The following is a 19968-nucleotide window of genomic DNA, read 5'->3' on the forward strand; positions in this document are numbered from 1 at the left end:
AGCCCCCGCCTCCCGAGGCCATGTCACGTTACCGGCCTTTGCTGGTGGCTGTGTACACACTAAGGATTCCGCTGTTAAGGTCACACCTGTCATTTGAGTCCATTCCCGCTTCCACACTGGTCTGCTCAGGGAGGAGCCGCGTCCTCAAGGCCCCCCGTGGGTGATCCGTAACTGCTGACTGATACGGCGGCTTGGCTTCTGCCCCGCCGCTCACACCTGGCGCTTCCTGCACAAAGCCAGGCTGCAAACACACGCAATGGGAGCTGAGAGGAGCCGAGAAGCGAAGGCATGGCCTGTGTCTTTCTTACATTCATTCACATTTTATAAATGTACCTTTTGCCCCTTTGCCATGTAGCCTCTGAGCAAACGGATTCAATTCTGAATTAACCAAATAAAATGGTATAATACAGAAGCAACGTGAAAAGAGAAAAGCAAGAAAGTAAGCAAAATAAGCTTTGCAGAGCAATGCAAAAGCTAAAGAGATGGGTCTAGTGAATGACATGGAAAAACGTTTAAGAAACATCGTTAAGAGAAAAAAAATAGGGCAAAAAACTGTATGGATTGTTCAAGACTATTTTCATGTAAATAGATGTGGAAATACGTCTGTGAATATAGCACAGATCGGTGTGAGTACGTTCAGATATACGCATTCACATGCTTTACGCTAACAAGGGTCATTGCTGGATACTAGCATTACCACTGATGGTTCTTCAGTATTTTCTATTCCTATGAGGGAGTCATACGCCTTCCTGGGGCTACCGTGTGACTGGGACCCCTGGTTTTGAGAGCCTTTCTTGGTCTGGAAGGACTGCAGAAATGATGACAGATACCCCACCCACACCAGGACTGTGTCCACGTTTCCCCAGGGAAAGCCAGCAGACGTGACAATCCACTCTGAAAGCCTCCTTGGCCCCCCGGCCCAACCATGGCCCATCCCAGGGCTGCCAAGCACAATCAGAGACAGGAGCCCAAGACTTGCCACTTACAGGTGAACGTGACTAAGTGGGAAGGATGGGTAGAGCCTAGCCACGGGCAAAAACTCCCACAGGAAAAGGTAACGTGCAACTGTCACATCATCGTGGGCCTGGACCCACCAAATAACGAGCAGTGTGTGACTAAGTCACAGCTGCAGTGGGAGAGGCCAGACGGGGAGCAGTCAAAACCCGGGGATCCAGCAGATCGATCAGGTGAAGAGGGGCAAGCAGTGGGGGACACCCCAAAGGCAGACCAGTGAAGGAGACCAATCAGAGAGCAAGTCACACCCTAGAGATGTGGTGGTGGGTAAGTAGGGGCAGGCCCGGGGTCACGGCATCCAGAGTCCCACAGGCAGATATGCCAGTTGCTGGGCACAGACCCAACCCCCGCCTACCCAACTGATGGCAGGACTGGCAGCTCATATAGATTCTGATCTGAAAGAAAGGGCAAGACTCCAGGTTCTGAAAACTACACCATTCTCTTATGTCCTGTGCTTGTTAAGGACAAAAAAAAATGTGTCTTACTCATGCCTACATTCCCCAGTGCCTAGACCTGTGCTGGCACAGAAAGAGCCCTCACAGGACGTGCAGAATGGGAGGTGTCCCCCAATACACTCCTGCCATTCATAGAGGCTAAGTATATGACTCAGGAAGTCAGAGCCAGCCCCCTACCTGCCAGGAGTTCAGTCCGTCCTGGGCTCTTGGACACACAGCACAGAAGAGAACCAATGGCCCATCTTCCTCCACCTCTGACCTCTCATGAGTCAGACCTGGGGATCCTCAAGGAACAGCCCATTCACGCAGCAGACACTCCTGTCCCCTCCGCCTCCCCTGGCTCCCATCCTGCTCACGCCCTGCTCCCTCTCATCTGCCCTGACCAAATCCAAAGGACAGGATTATGAGATGCTACAACCAGAAGGGACCTTGGAAGCCACTTAATTCAAAGCCTTCCTGTTATGGAGGAGAAAAGTGAAGTTCGTAAGATACCCAAAGATAAATTACAGTCTAGTCAGGGCTAGAACGCAGATTTCTAAACCATCCCATGACACTTCCCAAACTAGAAATTGCAGGGGTCAGAAAACAAACTTGGGGGTCCCTTGTTGGAAGCTAGAGCTTCGCAAAGCCAAGTGTGGCTGGCAGACCAACAGGATCTGAGAGAAAGGCAGAGTCTCGGGCCCGACCCCAGACCCATCGAGCCAGAAGCTGCATTTTAACAAGACCCCCCAGTGTGTAGATGCCCAGGAAAGCGTGAGAAGCTCTGAACTAGAGAACTGTCCCTCTGATCCACCCATACGGGGAGCTAAGAAACAGTCCCCCCTCTGTGCCCGCCCCACCCCTCACAGTTCCCCAACCCAACAGAGAGTCTGGAAATTGAAGGCAATACAAAACGACACAATGCTCCCATTCCCAGTCAGCAAGTGCTTCTCCCCTCATCCACGGGGGGCCTTTGTGAGGCACTTACGTCTGTCTGTTAAGCAAACAGCTCAACCTACCGCGCATGCAGGACAGGTAGCACGTCACTGGCGAGGGCCCCAAGAGCAGCCAGCGAGCTGGACCATTAACCACTGCAGGCGGACAGGTGTGGGGTGTGGCAGCCGCCCCCACACAGACGGCGGTGAAAACCAGGGTGTCAGTTACCTCCTTGGAGGAGTGTGCTGCAGGAGGGAGAGCAGGGACCGAAACAGAAGGGGAGGACGCCCCGGCCCCACTCTGGTCTCACAGTCCCGCCTTCCTAAGCCAACTGATGCCTAATGTTAAGCAAGTCACTCATCCGTCCTGAAGCTCAAGATAAGAAACAGGGACAACAATTCGGGAATCACAAGTTCATGGTGAAAGTCAAATGAGAACATGTAGGTAAAGGGCCAAAAAGCACAGTGCCTGACATGTCGTGGGGGACCAATAACTGGGAGGTTTCTCTCCATGTCCTCCTCCTCCCGTGTCTTTCCATCCCGAAGGGCTGGTGTCTGTCGGAGAGGCAGGGCCGCTACAACGCAGGCTCACGGCCTTGGCTAAGCAGTGAAATCACCTGGGCAGCTTTAGAAATATTGATACCTGGATCCCCCTCACTGAGGTCCTGATGTTGGAATGTATAAAAGACACCACCACCCCCAACCCCAGGCTGCAAACCGCAGCCGTAACGGGACCTGTGGATTCCTCAGAGCTTGTCTACACGGAGCAAAATGCATCGTTATTCCTCCCCTCATCACATTAATCCAGTGATTACTACATGGCCAGAGACTACACTAATTGCTTTATATATGGAATTTCATTTAATTCTCATAAAACCCTGCATGGTAAGAATTAGCCTTCTCATTTGTCAGCTGAGGACACGGAGGCCCAGAATAGTTAATGAGCCACCGTTAAGTGCCACGGCTCCCGAGGAGCAGAACTGGGATTCGACCCCTCACCTGTCGGACTCTAAGCTGTAATGTGCACCCAGACCACGGCTCGGAAAGAAATCTTAGTGGGGTGGACGCAAGGAGAAGCCACACGAGTTACAGAGTCCACACGAGGTGGCGGGCGAAGGACGTGACACCGAGGGCGAACGAGGGCCAGATAAACATGGTGTGATCTCGGGGAACGGCAACTCCGTCCTCGTGCTTCCCTGTCCGTGGGACTCCATGCAGTGGGAGGAATGGCTGCGTGGGGAGGGGAGGGCGGTCACCTGGAGGACAACGTCAGCACTTCTTACAGGCAACCAAAGGACACCGAACCAAACTATCCCAGATTGCATGCCCCCTCGCTGCAGTAACAAAACTGGGGGTGCTGGTGGTCAGGGGAGGAGCCCCAGGTTCCAGGCCTTTGGGTGCAAAGCCCAAGGTGGCCAGAGGACCCCCACGCACCCCTCTGCGTAGGCAGCCTGCTGACACTAATTCTGTGTGAGCGAGCCCGACACGGTCAGCCTTCTGGGCGAGACAGTGTCCACCAAGCACCCCTTCCATGCCTGGGCAAGGTGCGAGGGCAGAAGGTGCATGGTGCTGCAGGGCCGTGGCCCCAGGGCTCCCCTGCTCTGGGCGGCCGGGGCAGGCCTGCTTGGGGCAGTGCAGACTGAGCGGGATCCAGAAGGAAACCTGGGAACTTGTGAAGCTGTGGGGTGGGGACCCTGGGAGGCAGTCCAGGCAGAGGCTCTGTGGTCTTGGGGAGCCCTGGACAGTGCAGAAGCAGGATGGACACCTGGCAAGGTGAGGCTGGGGGTGCACAGGGCCATTCAGGGGTATCAGTGTTGGCCTTCCTCCCAAGCGCAGGGGGTCGCCTGGAGCAACTGGAGGAGGGATGGATTTCCCCTGCACAGCTGGGACAGACACTGTGCAGTGTAGAAAACCCGCCGAAGGGGCTAGGACCACAGAGGGATGTGGGAGATCTGGTTAGAAAGCGGAGAGGGGCACCTGGAGAGAATGGATGGTGGCGGCGTGCAAAGAGAGAGCTGATGTGGGCAGGCCTGGCGCTGTAGGGGGGCGGGCAGGGCTGGGGGGTGGGGACTGGTGAAGGAGGGCAAGGTTTCTAGAAAGAATGATTCGGAAATCTCTGGCTCGCAGGACATTCACTGCGATACCCATGGTGAGGTGGGGGGGGGTCACCCCTGAGCACAGAGGTTTCTATGGAAACTGCTGCTTCTCACCTGTCTCAGGTGTCTCTTTGAACCTGAACCTAGCCCTCCAAGGCAGGTGGCTACAAGTCACGGCCTCAAGTGGGATCTGGAAATGGAGTTTGGGCCACGGTGTGCTGTGCTGTTTCTGGGCGTTGAACACTTGGGGAGACAGAGGAAGACGGCAGAAAAGGGTTGGGGACGTGGATTAAGGAGCCAGGACCAGGGCCACAAAAGGCCCCGTTAACCTGCAGCCAAGTGTCCTGAGGTGGGATAAGCCGCTTATTAACTGACAAGAGGACCGGATGTGGCTGTCAGCTTGGGGCTTGGCTGCTGGCTCGTGAGCAGGCAGCAGGTTCTCAGGTGATGGAGGGAAGTAAAGGACCATCTGTCGAGGGCTTTCTGCATCCCCCTGGATGGGGACCCCCAAGGCTTCCAGCAGACAGGGAGCCCCTTCTGTCCTGACTTTACCCAGCTCGATCATAGCTGGGAGCACACGGTTTGGAGTCAGACAGACCCGAGGACCCTACCAGGGTTCTCAGAATCCCAGTTTGCTCATCTGTGAAAGGAAGGGATGATGGCATGAATCTCAGGCGATGGCTGATTGTCAGAGTCATGGTGATAATTACACAATCAGCTACTGTTTGGTTGAGCAGCTCCTACGCTCTGGGGACTGGGTTCTAGATCACAGTTTCTGTTTTATGTACATGATCTCACGTAACCCAGTGAGTGAGCCAAGGCTTCAAAATTCTATGCACCAAACCAGTATCTCAACGCAAAGTAGGCTCTCCTACATCAAACGTACTCGGGTGTTGAGAAAGGGAGGAAGAGATGCCTTCCTACCTCTGTGAGTGTAAGAGCCAGGGACAGACCTCCCGGAAGTGCGTCCTCCCCTCCTCTGGCAGCCGGGACCTGGAGCAGGTGGCAGACACACCTGGTCCCTGGGCCGCAGCTGGAGGAGGGGTGCCAGGCCTCCTGAGGCAGCACGCCTCCCCCCCATGCTGTCCAGCTCATCCCCAACGGGAAATGCACAGCACGAAGGGCAGCGGCGCGAGGAAGAGCTCGGACCAGAGATTTGCAGCAGCTGCCTGGTCTGCTATTGTTTTCGGCATGTGGTTTTCCTCCCCTCGTCCAAAATCATGTTTCCCGATAAACAGTCACTTGGATCTCTCTGCTTTGCTGCCTGTGGTTTCGAGGGCCGTTCTTTGGACATCCCAAAGCCTCTGCAGAGTACGTGGGAGAATGGGCTACGTAAACACAGGGCTCGGGCACTGCAACCACATGGAAGTTTCTCATTGGCTAAAGCCTGTGGTTGCTCCTCCCGTGGGCCAGTGAAAGTCCCCACGACCCACAGGAGAAGCGGCAGAGTTGGAAAGAACGTGCCATGGGAAGATGGGGGTTCTGTGGAGCAGTTTCCGCCGCCTGACTCTGCAGGGGCGCCCACGACGTTGGGCAGAGCACACTGTGAGAAAGTCCAGGCTGGCAGTGCCCTCCCCTCTTCGTGTCCCACACTGGGCCATGACACACTAGGATATCTGGATCGGTGCGGAAGTGTGTCACCAGAACGTCTGGCAAATAGGAAAATACTAAAGTTTGTGAACGTTTTACGAGTGAAAATTCGTATGCATTTGATTTTATTCCTAGTTTTAAAAATTCCTTTTGCTTACTCATATTCTGAACCTTTTTCTCAGGTGTGAAACCACTGCAAGGCCAGCACTCGTCCAACAGCCTGGTTACACGCACAGCCTGTGGAAGGCACATGACTGCCCTCTGTCACATGTGAAGCAGTGGACAAAAGGCTGAGAACTTCTAATCTGAGGTATCAAAGGGCTGTTAACGCTGTGGCACCAGATGCAAGGACACGGATTCGTAAGAACTGTGCTCTGCTGCCAAAATCGAATGAATCAGAGAGGCAATCGCTTGGCTGTGGGCCCCAGCATGCTGGCCACCCCTGCCCAGACGAACGGGACGCAGGGGCCAAGGACAGCCAGCGAGCAGGCCGCCACAGAGGCAAACACTTCGAAGCCCACAAAACCCAGGGCTGTCCCTCCAAACAGAAGAGTCGGTGCTGGAGAACAGCTGGTTCCCTGGATCCCTGAGAGAGAGGCACGGAGCTGTCCAGGCTTAACACGGCCAGCGGTGTTCCAGTCACTGCAAGACTGCAAAGCTCCCACAAAGACAGGGCAGCAAAGGCATGCCAGGAAAACCGCCCTCCCTCCAGTCTTCTTCTCAAAGGTCCGGGCACCACATTCTAGAACGCAGTCACCAAGGAGCACGACGCTTCATTTGTAGCCAGAAACTCGCAATGAAGCCCAAAGCAGAACAAGGGAAGCAACTTCCGTTACTGTGTGTCCCGCCTGGGACTGGCCACACACCTAACCTGTTTAATTTAGACCTGAACAAACGCTAGGTGTGTTCTTTGCACTGAGCGATCTGCCAAGGAGCCTGAAAAGAGGGACATTGGTTAAGGGAACCCAAGGCCCTAAGAATAACATAGGAAATGAATCCAGAAACCTCTCTGAAAAATATGTTCCAAGAGCCACCCTCCACGAGGAGTCCCGAGTACAGGACCATTACAGGGGCCAGACGTGCCTTCCTCCCTTCACACCTCAATGCAGACGAGGAAAGAGCAAAAGAAGTGAAGAAAGAGAACAAGCAAGAAGGAAGACTGGACCTTCAGGAAATCGGGAAACCCAAGTCCTTCATGCTGTTTCACGTCTGCCTTGCTTGTGACCAAATCAGCATACTTCTCCGGGCCAAAGAAGCTATCTTCCCAATGGCACCAAGCGTGCCCCATCTAGGGTCCAGGTCCCCTTTGAGTGGTCTCAGAGGTCTCCATCTGTATATCATTCTTGCTCTGTGCTCTCAGCTGTAGACACATGGATATTCCCATCGATCCCAGCTCAGGAAAGAATGCTAGTGGGAGCATCCAACACTGGACATCCAATGTGTCTCCCAGCCCTATGTCCATCCAGCTGGGAGAAACCCTTCTCAGCCCAACGTTTCATGGCTCAGGGAGAGGGCAGAAACAACTCCTTCCCACGTCTAATCATTCCCTGTAACCAAGCGGTCAAACCAGGATAACAAGACATTCAACTCGGGCAGCAGCCCCCAAGATCTTTTTAGCAGGAGCCGGTCCCTCTAAATCAAGACTCTGGCGTGATTCTGCAATCCACTCAGAGGACAGTTACCATCTGTTTACGGAAAAAATGTTAAGAACCCCCAATCATAATCAAATAGGCAACCACTTTACTGTAAGCACCTATTAACTGGCGCTAATTCACAATGGAACAGACCTGGAGAGCTCATCGCAGGCCTATGAGGCACCGGCACCCAGCCAACCGTTAGGACCAAAAGCCAGCGGGAGCTGAGGAAGCACTTAATGTCTTACCGGAAGCCCAAGCAGCAGTTCTTGACTCCCTTCCTTCCCAGCCTTCCGGTTTCCGCTGCCTTGCCACGCGGCCTCCCACAGTTCCAGAAAGGAATGAAGGAAGTCCTCTCTCAGTCTGGGAGGCAAGACTCCTCCATCAGTTCCCGTCTTTCCTCCGGGCCGGGCGTGTCCCAGCTTGAGAAAAGTGGACTAATAAGAGGCATTTTTGAAAGCCTCATTCAAGTGGGATGGCGTTCAAAGATAATGACACCAGGCACTGGAAGAACTGAGTTGATTAATTCACAGTCCAGCTTCATTTCCTGGACCCTCCCAGGCTCTCTGCACACAGCACCTAAGTGGGGAAGCAGGGTGAGCTAGCTGTGTGCTCTGGCATGCCACTGCATTTCTCTGGGTCTCAGTTTCCTGATCTGTAGAATGGGGACATTAGCCTCGTAAGGCTAAGCTCTGCTTGAGTTCTAATAAACCATTATTCTGTTTCCACTGTGGGGGTACCAGGAAGGCAAGAAGTGTGAAGTAAACACCCACGGTTTCTCTGATCTAGAAGTATTCAAAGGTACCTACAAAGTTGTCACAAGGTAAGAGGTCAAACAATGTATGTTCTTTCTACAGCCTGCAAAAATCCCACCCATTTGCTTCTTTCTCCATTAAATAACAACGACTGTCATGCAGGAGACGCTGCTCACTGTGCCATTTGTCATACAGGGAGGCCTGCGGGGTCTCTGCTCCCGCTCCCCATACAAGAACGCAGGATATGGTGAGGCCAAAAAGGAACACCCACGGAGCCATAGGTAGGGGAGTCATACCACTATATTCTCTCTGGCGGCACTATACTCTCACTGGAGGCTGGATCCACACTGTCCGCAAACCGCCATCCACGCTTGCCAGCCCAGCCGCCATCTTCTTGCTAGCCCCCATTCTTTCTCTCTCTTCTCTTGCTAGCGTAGCCACAGCAGTTATATTAGTGGCCAATGGCTCACTGGTTACAGCTGACGGCCAACTAGCCACAGCTGGTTGGCCATCCAATCACATTGATGGCCATTTACTACCTGAGCCAGCACCTGTCTATGTGAGGCCAAGAGCCTGGAAACTACTTTCTGGGGCTCTGCCCCCACAACGACACCCACCTGATATGAAAACTATAGGACACGTCTCATTATTTAAAGGCACACTAGTATCTTTTACCTGGTTGTTTTTCTAACGACCATGTGAAATAAAGATGGCAGGGGCACTGTGGACATTCATGGTGGGGCAGCCAGAAGCTGGCAGTGAGGCTGTGAAAAGTGGGTGGGACTACAGTGGGGGTTCTAGACCCAACTCAGCCTAAGCAGACCTGAAACCAGAGCAAGGCACCTCCTTTTCTGAGCCTCGGGTTTCTTCATCTGTAAATACAGATGCCAGAGAGCCCTGCTACATCACTGCCATGGTCTTTTGATGTCTAATTGAAAAAGATTTTGTGAGGAAGGGCTTGGTATAAATTCTGTCCCTTCCAAGCCCAGGGTACATTGGCACAATACAATTAGTTGCTAAAACACGGAAATATTTGTATATATTTCTGTACCTCCCAGTAAATGGCCCCTGCCCTGAACTTCCCAAACATCCACCCTCCAAGCGTCCATGACCCAGCAATCAGAGAGCTAACTCCGGGCCCAGCAGGCGCTACTCTGGCGTCTGTTCTCAACGGCAGCACCCACCACACCACATACCGTAAGGATCACCCCTGCCCCTCTAAGGCACTGCTTTACAGCAACAGTCCAAAGGAACCCCCCCCCGCCCCGTCCACCGAGTACCATTTTACAACCTTTGTGATTCCAAGCGAGAATGAGCTGCATCTAACAGGACCCCTCCTCAAGCCAAAATTGTGATCAACAAGATGGCAGCTGATCAAAGTAAAGAGGCGTCTGAGACGCTGCACATTCAGCTGATTTCTATGCGATCTAGTTAATATATTTATCTCCCATAAGATAGGTGCCCAGTAGAATGCCTGCACATGCCCACATGGAGACATGTCTAACACCTGACAGGTAAATAAAGCAAGATGCAGAAGGGTACTTATGAGAATAAACCTGTGCATAAATTAACACACATAAAGTACTGCATTTTGTAAACGTGCACGTGTTTGCATACAGAAATACACATATGTGTATCTTTCTTCACGTACTGTACGTATCTGCCCACTCTTGGGAGTGCTGCAGGCTTTAACGATGCTGGTTAAAACTGCTGTGGCACAATTCTCTTGTCCAAATGAAACTTATTAACAAGATCTATATGAAGAGATATACATACTTTTGACTGTTTTCTAGATATCTGCAAATAAATGCAATTTGTGACCTGTAAAAACTGGAAATGGAACTACATTATGACCCAGCAATTCCACTCTTAGGTATCTATCCAGAGAATTCCAAAATGCTAACTCGAAAAAATATATGCACCCCTATGTTTATTGCACCACTATTCACAACAACCAAGACATGGAAACAACCAAAGTGTCCATCGGTAGACGACTGGATTAAGAAACTGTGATATATTTATACAATGGAGTATTACGTAGCTACAAAGAAGAGTGAAATCTTACCATTTGCAACGATATGGATGGACCTAGAGAATGTTATGCTAAGTGAAATAAGTCAGACAGAGAAAGACAAATACCATATGATGTCACTTATATGTGGAATCTAAAGAACAGAATAAATGAGCAAAAAAAAAAAAACAAAACCCAAAACATGGGGTTGCAAATTGGTGCAGCCACTGTGGAAAATAGTATGGAGCCTGCTCAAAAAATTAAAATTCAAGCTACCTTATGACCCAGCGATTCCACTCCTGGATATTTATCTGAAGAAATCCAAAACACTACTTTGAAAAGATATATGCACCCCTATGTTCACTACAGCACTATTCACAATAGCCAAGATAGGGAAACAACCTAAGTGCCCATCAATAGACCATTGGATAAAGAATCGTGGCACATTTATATAATGGAACATTACTCTGCCATAAAAAGAATGAAATATTCTCATTTGCAACAACGTGGATGGACCTAGAGGGTATTGTGCTGACTGGAGTAACTCAGACAGAGAAAGACAAATGCCATATGATCTCACTTATATGTGGAATCTAAAGAACAAAATAAATGAACAAATAAAACAGAAACAGACCCATAGGTACAGAGAACAAACTGATGGTCACTAGATGGGAGGGGAGTGGGGGGCTGGGTGAGAAAGGTGAGGGGAGTACGGAGCACAAATTGATGGTTACAGGAGAGTCACAGGATGTAAAGTACACGATAAGCAATACTGCCAATAATACTGTAATAACTACGTATAGTGTCAGACGGGTAGTAGGCTTATTGGGGGGGCATCACTTCATAAATCATAAATGTCTAACCACTATACGCTGTGCACCTGAAACTTATGTAAAATAATACTGAATGTCAACCATAATTTAAAAAAACAGTCACGGGGCTGTGGAGTGCAGCATGGGAAACACAGTCAGTATGTTCTAATACCCACGTACGGTGTCAGGTGGGGAGGAGACTTGTCGGGGTGATCACTTTGTGAGTCTGATCACTATGTTGTCCTGTACGCCTGAAACTAATAACAAAAGCAAAACAAAAACAAATACATAAGCATGCGTGTACAGACACATACATATAATCTGCATACATATACATACCATTTGCATACATATGTATACGTATCAGAAAATGTTTTAAATCTGCCCGTTCCCTGTCTTGGCCACTAGCACTGCCATGGGTGAGGGCAGCTGCTAACGTGGCCGTCTGTGGGTCTGAGTTTGACTCCATGGGAGGAGGGCAGGTGTGCAGAGACAGCAGAGAAAGCCAGGGCGAAGCCGGGAGAGAGACATACACAGGGTAATGGCTGCCTATGGAAACGGGTGTGAATGGGACCAGGGGTGACAGTAAAGCCGACTTAGTTTCATCAGTAATGCTTTCTCTCTTTATTCCGGGAATAAGACATGACAAGCAAATACAAAACCAAACAGCAACAGTTGCTTATTCTGAGTGGTGGGAATATGGATGTTTATTATATTAACCTTTGTATTTTCCTATGTTTTCAAAACATTTCTCAGAAGGCAGTGAAGCTCGTCATAATAACTGCCCTGCCGCACCCCCTCCAGGTCCTCAGATGCGGGCGGAAGGGATTATTTACGAGTGTCCCCATCACCCCCACTCTACGCCCCAACCCCAGACACCTCACATTTCCAAATCAGCCCTAATCGGCCCATTACAGATCTTACAGCTGTGCTTTTTTGATGATTAAAACTAAAGTCATTCATTTCTAAGTTCAACAGGCATTTGCCAAACACTGTACAAAGTTGCAGGCTTCCTGGGCGAGAGGCGGGTGGCTTCTAAAAGTCATCCCAGCCCAGCCGGACAGAGAGGTGATGGGGGAGCAACACGACGACAATGCACTGGGATTAGTGTAGAAAAAAAGCATTTTTACTAAATAGTATGTGGGACAAAAGAGGGCACAACTGAGTCTTGCGGGGGCAGCCCTTCGTGGAAGGAAAATCCAGGCGCCTGACGAAGGTCTAATCTTTCTACAGCCATGGAGCCCCTTAGGGGGCCAGTTACACACAGATCGCAGCACGCACAGCACCCCAGTGCGGTAGGGAGTAGGATTCTAATTTGAAGTTGAGAAAACAGAGGCTGCGAAAAGTTACGTATTTAACTTTGCTGAAAATAAAGAGCCATTAAGTGGCGTCACAGATCTAACTCAGATTTGACAATTCAACGCTGAGGATGGGGGGACATGAAGAGATGGGAATTCGCCTGAGTCAGAGCTGGGGACCTCTGGTCCCCGCGTCATCGCTCTTTTTCCTGCACTGGGATACCTGCTGGTTATAAAAGATGAAGGGAGTATACAGACTGGGGCATCTGCTTGTTCATCCTAAAATGAGACCTAAACACAATCCGGCGTAATAAAGATCAGAGACGCAGACTCACTTCTAAGCAAGGTCAGCCTTGGACACACCGTCTCATCCTGGTTTGAACTCGAGCCTAACTTCTTTAAGGTGCCAGACATGACGATGGGGGGATTTCATTTCCACCTATGAGGCTGTGTCCTCCTGGCCCAACCAGGGCCAAGGAAGCAGCTCAGCCTGGAACAGGGCGGCAGAGGCTAGAAGACACTCCCAGGACAGCTGAGGGGAAGGGACCACCCTGGGTGCTGCCTGATCCATCCGACATGGGGACACGCTGTTCCAGAAACCAGATGACAATCAATGGGAAAAATCTGCTCTCTCGGTGCTGCCAAGCTGGTGGCACCTCCTGGGGGGTTAGGGTGGCCAAGAAAGCCCCATTCTTCCCTTCACTGATGTTTTCTCAGGTGGAAGGAAGACCCAGGGAGCTTCCTCCCAAGGTAGGGAACTTCACACAAGCAACAGTGCCAGTCCTAGAGCCAAAGCCCGAGCATTATGCTAAGATGGAAGGCTCCGAGCTGGCTCGCGGGTCGCTGGTCTTCTAAAGCAGCGAAGCCGTGTTTGGCACAGGGAAGTATCAGCAGATAAAACCCCTCCAATCAAGGTGCCTGCAGCGGTCTGCTCCTGTTTAAGGCACTGGGCACCCAGGCCGAACCTCGATCCCCTCTGTCATTTGCCTGCCCACGTATTTCTCTTGGTCCCATGTTTCGTATGACTCAAGAACACCAGGATTGCCGGGCTGTGACGTGTTCAGCTGAGTCAGGAGCACAGAGAGGGAGAGTGAATGCAGAAGCACTGCTTGTGGGAAGCCAGGCCCCCCCACCCCCCACGTTTTCTACTCTTCTGTTTTCCGATTGATGTCTCTTGCTGTATTTCAGTGTTCTAAACTTTTAGGGGAGTCACAGAATCTTTGGGGAATATAACAAAAGCTATGACTAGTTCCATCCCAAATGCCCCACTCTGCCCTGCCTTGTACACACATTCAAAGGTGCATTTCAGTTCAGGAATCACTGCCCCTGGGAACCACGCACGCACGCACGCACGCGTGCACGCATGCACTCTCCTATAGTCCCTGAGCCCCAGGGTCAGCACCGTCACCGCAGATACCGGTGCATGTGCAGAAGCCAGAGCAGTTCATCTCTCTGGATCCCATAATCCCACAGAAGACCCCGACCTAATGGCTTATTAAACCTCTCGTCATCCAGGCCTACCCATCTCCTATCTAACATCAGCACAAATGGAAACCCCGCTGGGAAGTAGACCTGGAAATTCAAGTTTCTGTTTGCGAACTGGAAGCCGGCCTCCCTTGAGTCTGGGACCAGGCAGATGGATGCGAATTCCCCACTTAGCCCCTCCGACCCGAGCCAGCGGTGGTGGAGAGCCACCCCTACCCCCCTCCGGCCATAACGGCCTTGGGTACTCTGTGTCTTGGAAGCTAGCCGGCAGATTTAGCCATCATGTTGCTCTTGGCATGGCTCTGGAACTCTGTAGAGCTCCATGCTGAGAACCATTGCCTGGGCAACTTTTCAAGGCCGGAGTCCCCCCTACATCTCGCTATGCTGACGCCTGTCATCGCAACTCCACGGATGGGTGCAGCAAGGAAAAACCCGAGTTACCCAAACAAGGAGTCCCTTTACCCACCAACAATGAAAAGAAACTCAAGTGCCCTTCATTGGTCCTCCAATCCAGCGTCCTTCCCAAATTGTCCTCATGGCCCCCGCTCAGGTAAACAGTGTTTGCAGCAGTCACAGCAAAACCAGATGGCTCACAGTTTGGTCCCCAGGTACCAACACGGCGTTCAGTCCATCATTACCAACAACAAAGATACAGACAGGAGAAGGAGGCCTTCAGACGAATAACGTGGCCCTCTCGGAAAGCCAAGGGAGATGAAAGCAGCATTTTGTGATGAAAGGGGGCCACGTCTCCCCCAGGAGACGCTTGCCAATGAAAATCCCACTTACCTTTCATGCCAAATTTAGACCGACGGCCGTATTTGTTGATCATGATAAAGAGAACCACCAACAAGACGCAGGCAAAAGCAGCAAGCCCGACGGCGATGGATACCTATGAGGCGACAAAAACAGTCAGGGCAGTCGCAGGTCACCAGAGAACCCTACAAAGTAACAGGTGACCCCAAACGAGAACGGTCCCATTGCAGGGGCCGTGCAACCCTCTCAGAACTCTGCCATCAAGGAACATCTTTAGAAGAAGTAATTCAGGAAAACCTAAGAGCATCAAAATAGCAAACCACCCGACTTGATTTTACAAAGTTCCAGTACTCAGTGTCCTGAGTCCCTCTGATGGGGGGCCAGCCTAAGAGACCGCAAAAGAAGGCCTAGTGAGGCTTCTGTCTCTTGTTTTGCTGTTTTAATCAGCAAGCAAATTTTGCCTATTTGCATTGGAATTCTTCACAAAAGACCCTTTTCCTCTCCTCCCGAGGAACCTCAGGCTCTGACAGTCAGGCAGGACGAAAAACCCACCCAGGGAGATGCTGGGGGAAACTGACTTCTGGAAAAGGCGTGTGTAGTGAGCTGCCCCTTTAGATCAGCCCCAGCCAGGTTCCTAAGAGAGCGGGGATTTTCACACCATTCTCTTCCGAGCCCCAGGGCTTGGAGCAGAGCCTCAAAGAGTTCCTCAAACAATGAATTATTCTCATCAAACAAGGAAGGTTTCCACGGCCTGAAAGGAGGTCATTTATCACGGCTTCTTTCTGCCATAAATACTGGGGCTCCAAGTAAGGTAATATTTGGTTAAGTCAGTTACTCAAATGAAGTCTGAAAACGACCTCTGCTTAACCAAGAAGTGACTCACCCCAAAAGTGTCTTCCTCTGGTTTGTGGGTCACAGTGATAGGAGGTGTGGGGCTCACTTCGTAGACTGCAAACCAACCAGAAAAGAAGGGGATTAGCTTACTGGCCAGGAGAGGCTCCGGGTGAGACCCTGCCCAACCCCAAAGCCCCCCAGGGGTCCTGCTGGAGACCATACCCCACCCCCACCAGACTCTTCCTGCCTGTCCTTCCCGGGCTCTGCAGGTGTCCCCAGAGGTCTGGCCACCTGGCTGGTGCTGACAGCGCCAAGGCAGGCTCCATGAGGAATAAAGGGCCTTCACTCCCATCTCCCCACCATCATCCCGTAAGCTACTGCACTAAAACCAAACAAGTGGTTTGGGATCCCAGCCAGGGTCTGGATTCGGCACATTCTGTCCGTGATGGCAGCTGGTGCTGACGTTCAGCTATTCTCTGTCTGTGGCGGGCGCCCCTTTCATGCCCCTGGCCCTCTCCACGCCCTTCATCTTCCCCTCTTCACTCCTCACTGACATCCAGGAGGCCTGTGGCCCCATAAACAGCCCACTCTCTGTTCCCCTAACGCAGATTTTAGAACACAATGGCAGCTCAGGTTAAGACCAGGAAACACCACCTTTTCCCAGCAAGGCTGGATGGGGAGCCAGGAACGGGAAGACCGAGGACAAATACAGAATCACAGATAATGTTTACATCAGTGCCCAACAGCATGGGGTGTCCTAAACAGATCGTCCACTAGCTCAGATTCCATTGGGCAGAAATAGTGGTCACCATTGCTGTTTTTCTCCCCAGCGGGGAGGGGAGGCGAGAAAGGGAAAAGGAATAAATACAGGTTTCCCCACAGCCCATGAGCAAAACACCAAATCCTTTCGGGATTGCCTAGCCCCAGCCCCACTCACTTATAAACTACAGCTCAATAATCCCATTGGAGGATGCACCAGCCTGTCAGGAGACTTGTCAATCACAGCTCTACAGGAGGCGGGTCCCAGCCACATCTGGGGCCCTCGAAGCAGGTGAGAAACACTAAGGGGTTTAGAGGCCCCACGTTCCCTCTGCAGGAACAACCGAGATGATCAGCGAGGGTCTATCCACCGGGGTATGGGCTACCCCACGTCTTCCCCACAACACCCCTTTCCAACCGGGCAGACCTTAGAAAAAACCCTGGGGAAACTGAGGCACAGAGCAGCTGCCCAAGTAGTGAGGGCTTAGAATGGACCAACATATATTTCTACTCTTCAGCTCCCTTTCACGCTTGCTCAGATGCTCCCAGCTGCCATGGGTCTCGGGATGGTGGTGGACCAGGAAAGAGGACTCTCTGGATTCAGTAGTTACCGAAAGTATCAGAATAAATCAGCTTCAAAGCAAAAGGTAGAGCAGACTTACTAGAGACAAAGTTATCCGTGCTCTCTGCAAAAAAAGACAAAGAGATAATTAACAAATGTAATACAAAGTAGAACAGATGCACTATAGTCTTAATAGCTATGACCTCTCCCACTCACCATAATCCCACGTTACCCCAGCAACGGAAGACTAAAATCTTTGGCTTATCGCCATGCTCCATTACCTCTTCAGGAGGTGATCTTCCACATGGAGAAGGAATAAGAAATAAAGTTCCCAATGTCGAGGGAGGTGGCCCAGCCCACCCGGGGTCTAGAAACCAAACTACCAGATCGGGAATTAAATCTAAGACACAACGTCTCAGTCCCCCCCTCTTCGGGTACCCAGAGTGCTGGGGATGTTGATGGTACATCAGAGAGCCAAAAAGAAAAGCTGCAGGGTGGGCTTCCCTGGACCTTTCTTGAAAATGCCAGCTCTGATCTCAAGACAAAATTCCTCCCCTCAATGGCATTTAGTCTAGGAGGTCATTGAGACGTCCTTGGAAACCCCTGTAGATCCTGCCCATCCCCCAGATGAAATGATGTTATTTGCCCTTGAGCCTCCAGCAAAGGCTCACCTACTACTGAGAGCTCATCACCACTACACTTTAATGAACAACGACAGACTGTGCTACATGCCTTCTGCAACGTGTCACTCAATCCTGAGGACCACCCCAGGAGGTAGTTGGCATCATCCCATTTAACAGAGAAACAGGCCTATGGAGATTAAGTAACTAATGGAATCTCACTCATCTAAGAAGGGACAGAGCCGGGTTCGAATCCGAGTCTGGGCTCTTCGGCACTCTACCAGAGATTCTCAGACTTCCGTGTGCGACAGAATCACCCGAGGGCTGTCAATACCATTCACCAATAACGGAAATGAGGGCTCCTTGGAGAAGCGCATAATTCCAGGGCCGGGGCAGAGAGAGTACAAGATGTGCCCGGAACATTCTGTGCTACTAGAAAGTAAGAAAATGCTCAAAAATGAATGGGGGCCTGGAGAAAGGACCCAGGAGCCCATGTGGAGGGGTTCCCAATGGCCGAATCTGGGACAACTTGAGCAACTGAATAAATAATGACAATCATGGATTGTTAGAGGCTGAACTATCTCTGCCCCAAATTTAGGTGTTGAAGTCCTAACCCTCAGGACATCAGAACATGACAGTATTTGGAGACAGAGTCTTTACAAAGGTAGCTAAGTTAAAATGAAGTCATTAGGGCAGGCGCTGATCCAGTCTGACTGTTGTCCTTATGAGAAGAGATTAGGACACAGATATGCACAGACGGAAGGGACGTGAAGACACAGGGGAAGAGGCCTCTGCAAGCCAAGGAGAAAGGCATCAGAAGGAACCAACCCTGCAGACACCTTGATCTTGGACTTCCAGCCTCCGGAATTGTAAGAAAATAAATGTCTGTAGTTTAAGCTGCCCGGTCTCTGGTACTTTCTTACGGCACCCCTAGCAAATTAATACATGGATTATAAGCCGTAGAACAAAATAAATATCCATGAGTCCATGCTGATAAAAAATAATTGAATAAATAGAGAAGAAGAGAAAGCTCTTCCTTATAGAAGTGCAGTTAACAGATGTAGAAGGAATTATGGAAAGAGAAAAATCACCACTTGACAAGTACCACGATAGTAACTGCTTCAGTCGAGCATCATCAATAAATGCTCGAAGGGATGTGTGAAAGAATGAAGAGAAATAAGGTATTTACAAACTTTGAAAATACCGTACTTAATAATTACAATGGGAAAAATCGTGCCTTGGCCGTGGAGACACCTGGCTGACAGCGTCTCGGCCAAGGGGTGAAGTGAACATCACCAGTCACGAGATGGACAGCAGTCACGGGCCCCTGATATGACGGATGGACTGAAAGAGCAGAGCACCCCTTCCGTGATGGCCTGGCCAAAGACGCTCACCTGACCTTTAGTTATGAGACAACATCAGGCGAACCCAAATTGTGCAGCAGTCTAGAAAACGACTGCTGAGTATGCTTCAAAAGTACACAGATCATGAAGACCAAGACTGAGGAGCGATCCCAGATTTAAAGAGAAGGAGGTGACAGGGCAGCTAAGTGCCATGTGTAGTCTTGGGTGGGAACCTCACGAAGCAAAGGACAGGTGTGGAGTCACTGCTGAGACTTAAATGAAGCGTGTGGTTTCTATAACAGTGTTATCGTGGATGTCCCGGTTTGGAGCCTGTTCTGTGGCTGTGTAAGACAGTGACATTTGGGGAAGCAAGGTGAAGGATGTAAGGAAGTCCTCTGTATTAGTCTGTAACTTCTTTAGGTAAATCTAAAACTACTTCCAAAAAAAAAAAGTTAAACATCTTAAAAAAAAAAATGTCGCTAGGGTTGGGGAATGGGGGAGAAGGTGAAGGGATTTACCTAATGACAAATTGGTACTCACAAAATAGTCACGGGGATGTGAGACACAGTAGGGAACATAATTAATAATGTTGTACAGATGACATAGGGTGCCAGATGGGCACTGGACTTATCGGGGAGATCACTTCATAGATTGTGTAGATGCCTGACCACTGCACTGTACACCTGAAACTAACGTAAAATAATATTGAATGTCGACTATATATATATATGGTCATGGGATGTAAAGCACAGCATAGAGAATATAGTCAATGGTATAGTAACAGCTATATACGATGTCAGAGGGGTAGTAGATTGGGGGGTTATCACTTTGTGAGGGGTGTAAATGTCTAATCGTTATGTTGTTTTGTATACCTGAAACTAATTAAAAAATAATAATTTTTTTTTCTTTGAAGAAACATAGGTTATTGGTCCTTTCCCCAGAGTTTCTCATTCAGGAGATCTGGGGTAGGTCTTGAGAATTTGTCCCTGTGAGAACTATTCCACTGTACTACACGTACTCCTGCCACAAGCCT

At 50.4% G+C, this 19968-nt stretch overlaps 1 protein-coding gene across 9 annotated transcripts in view; it reads right to left on the reverse strand.

Moving 5' to 3' along the window:
* NTRK3 (neurotrophic receptor tyrosine kinase 3) overlaps positions 1-19968 on the reverse strand; it is a 337252-nt gene that overhangs the window by 210360 nt on the left and 106924 nt on the right. For all 9 annotated transcript variants that reach the window (XM_074317987.1, XM_019726720.2, XM_074317986.1 and 6 more), the window contains 3 exons: positions 17073-17096; positions 15701-15765; positions 14851-14953 (listed from right to left, as the gene is read on the reverse strand). In XM_074317987.1, coding sequence (XP_074174088.1) covers positions 14851-14953; positions 15701-15765; positions 17073-17096 — 192 coding nt within the window. The remainder of the gene's footprint in view (positions 1-14850; positions 14954-15700; positions 15766-17072; positions 17097-19968) is intronic.

Source organism: Rhinolophus sinicus, linkage group LG13 (genome assembly GCF_036562045.2).
Source record: "Rhinolophus sinicus isolate RSC01 linkage group LG13, ASM3656204v1, whole genome shotgun sequence".
Classification (NCBI taxonomy): Eukaryota; Metazoa; Chordata; class Mammalia; order Chiroptera; family Rhinolophidae; genus Rhinolophus; species Rhinolophus sinicus.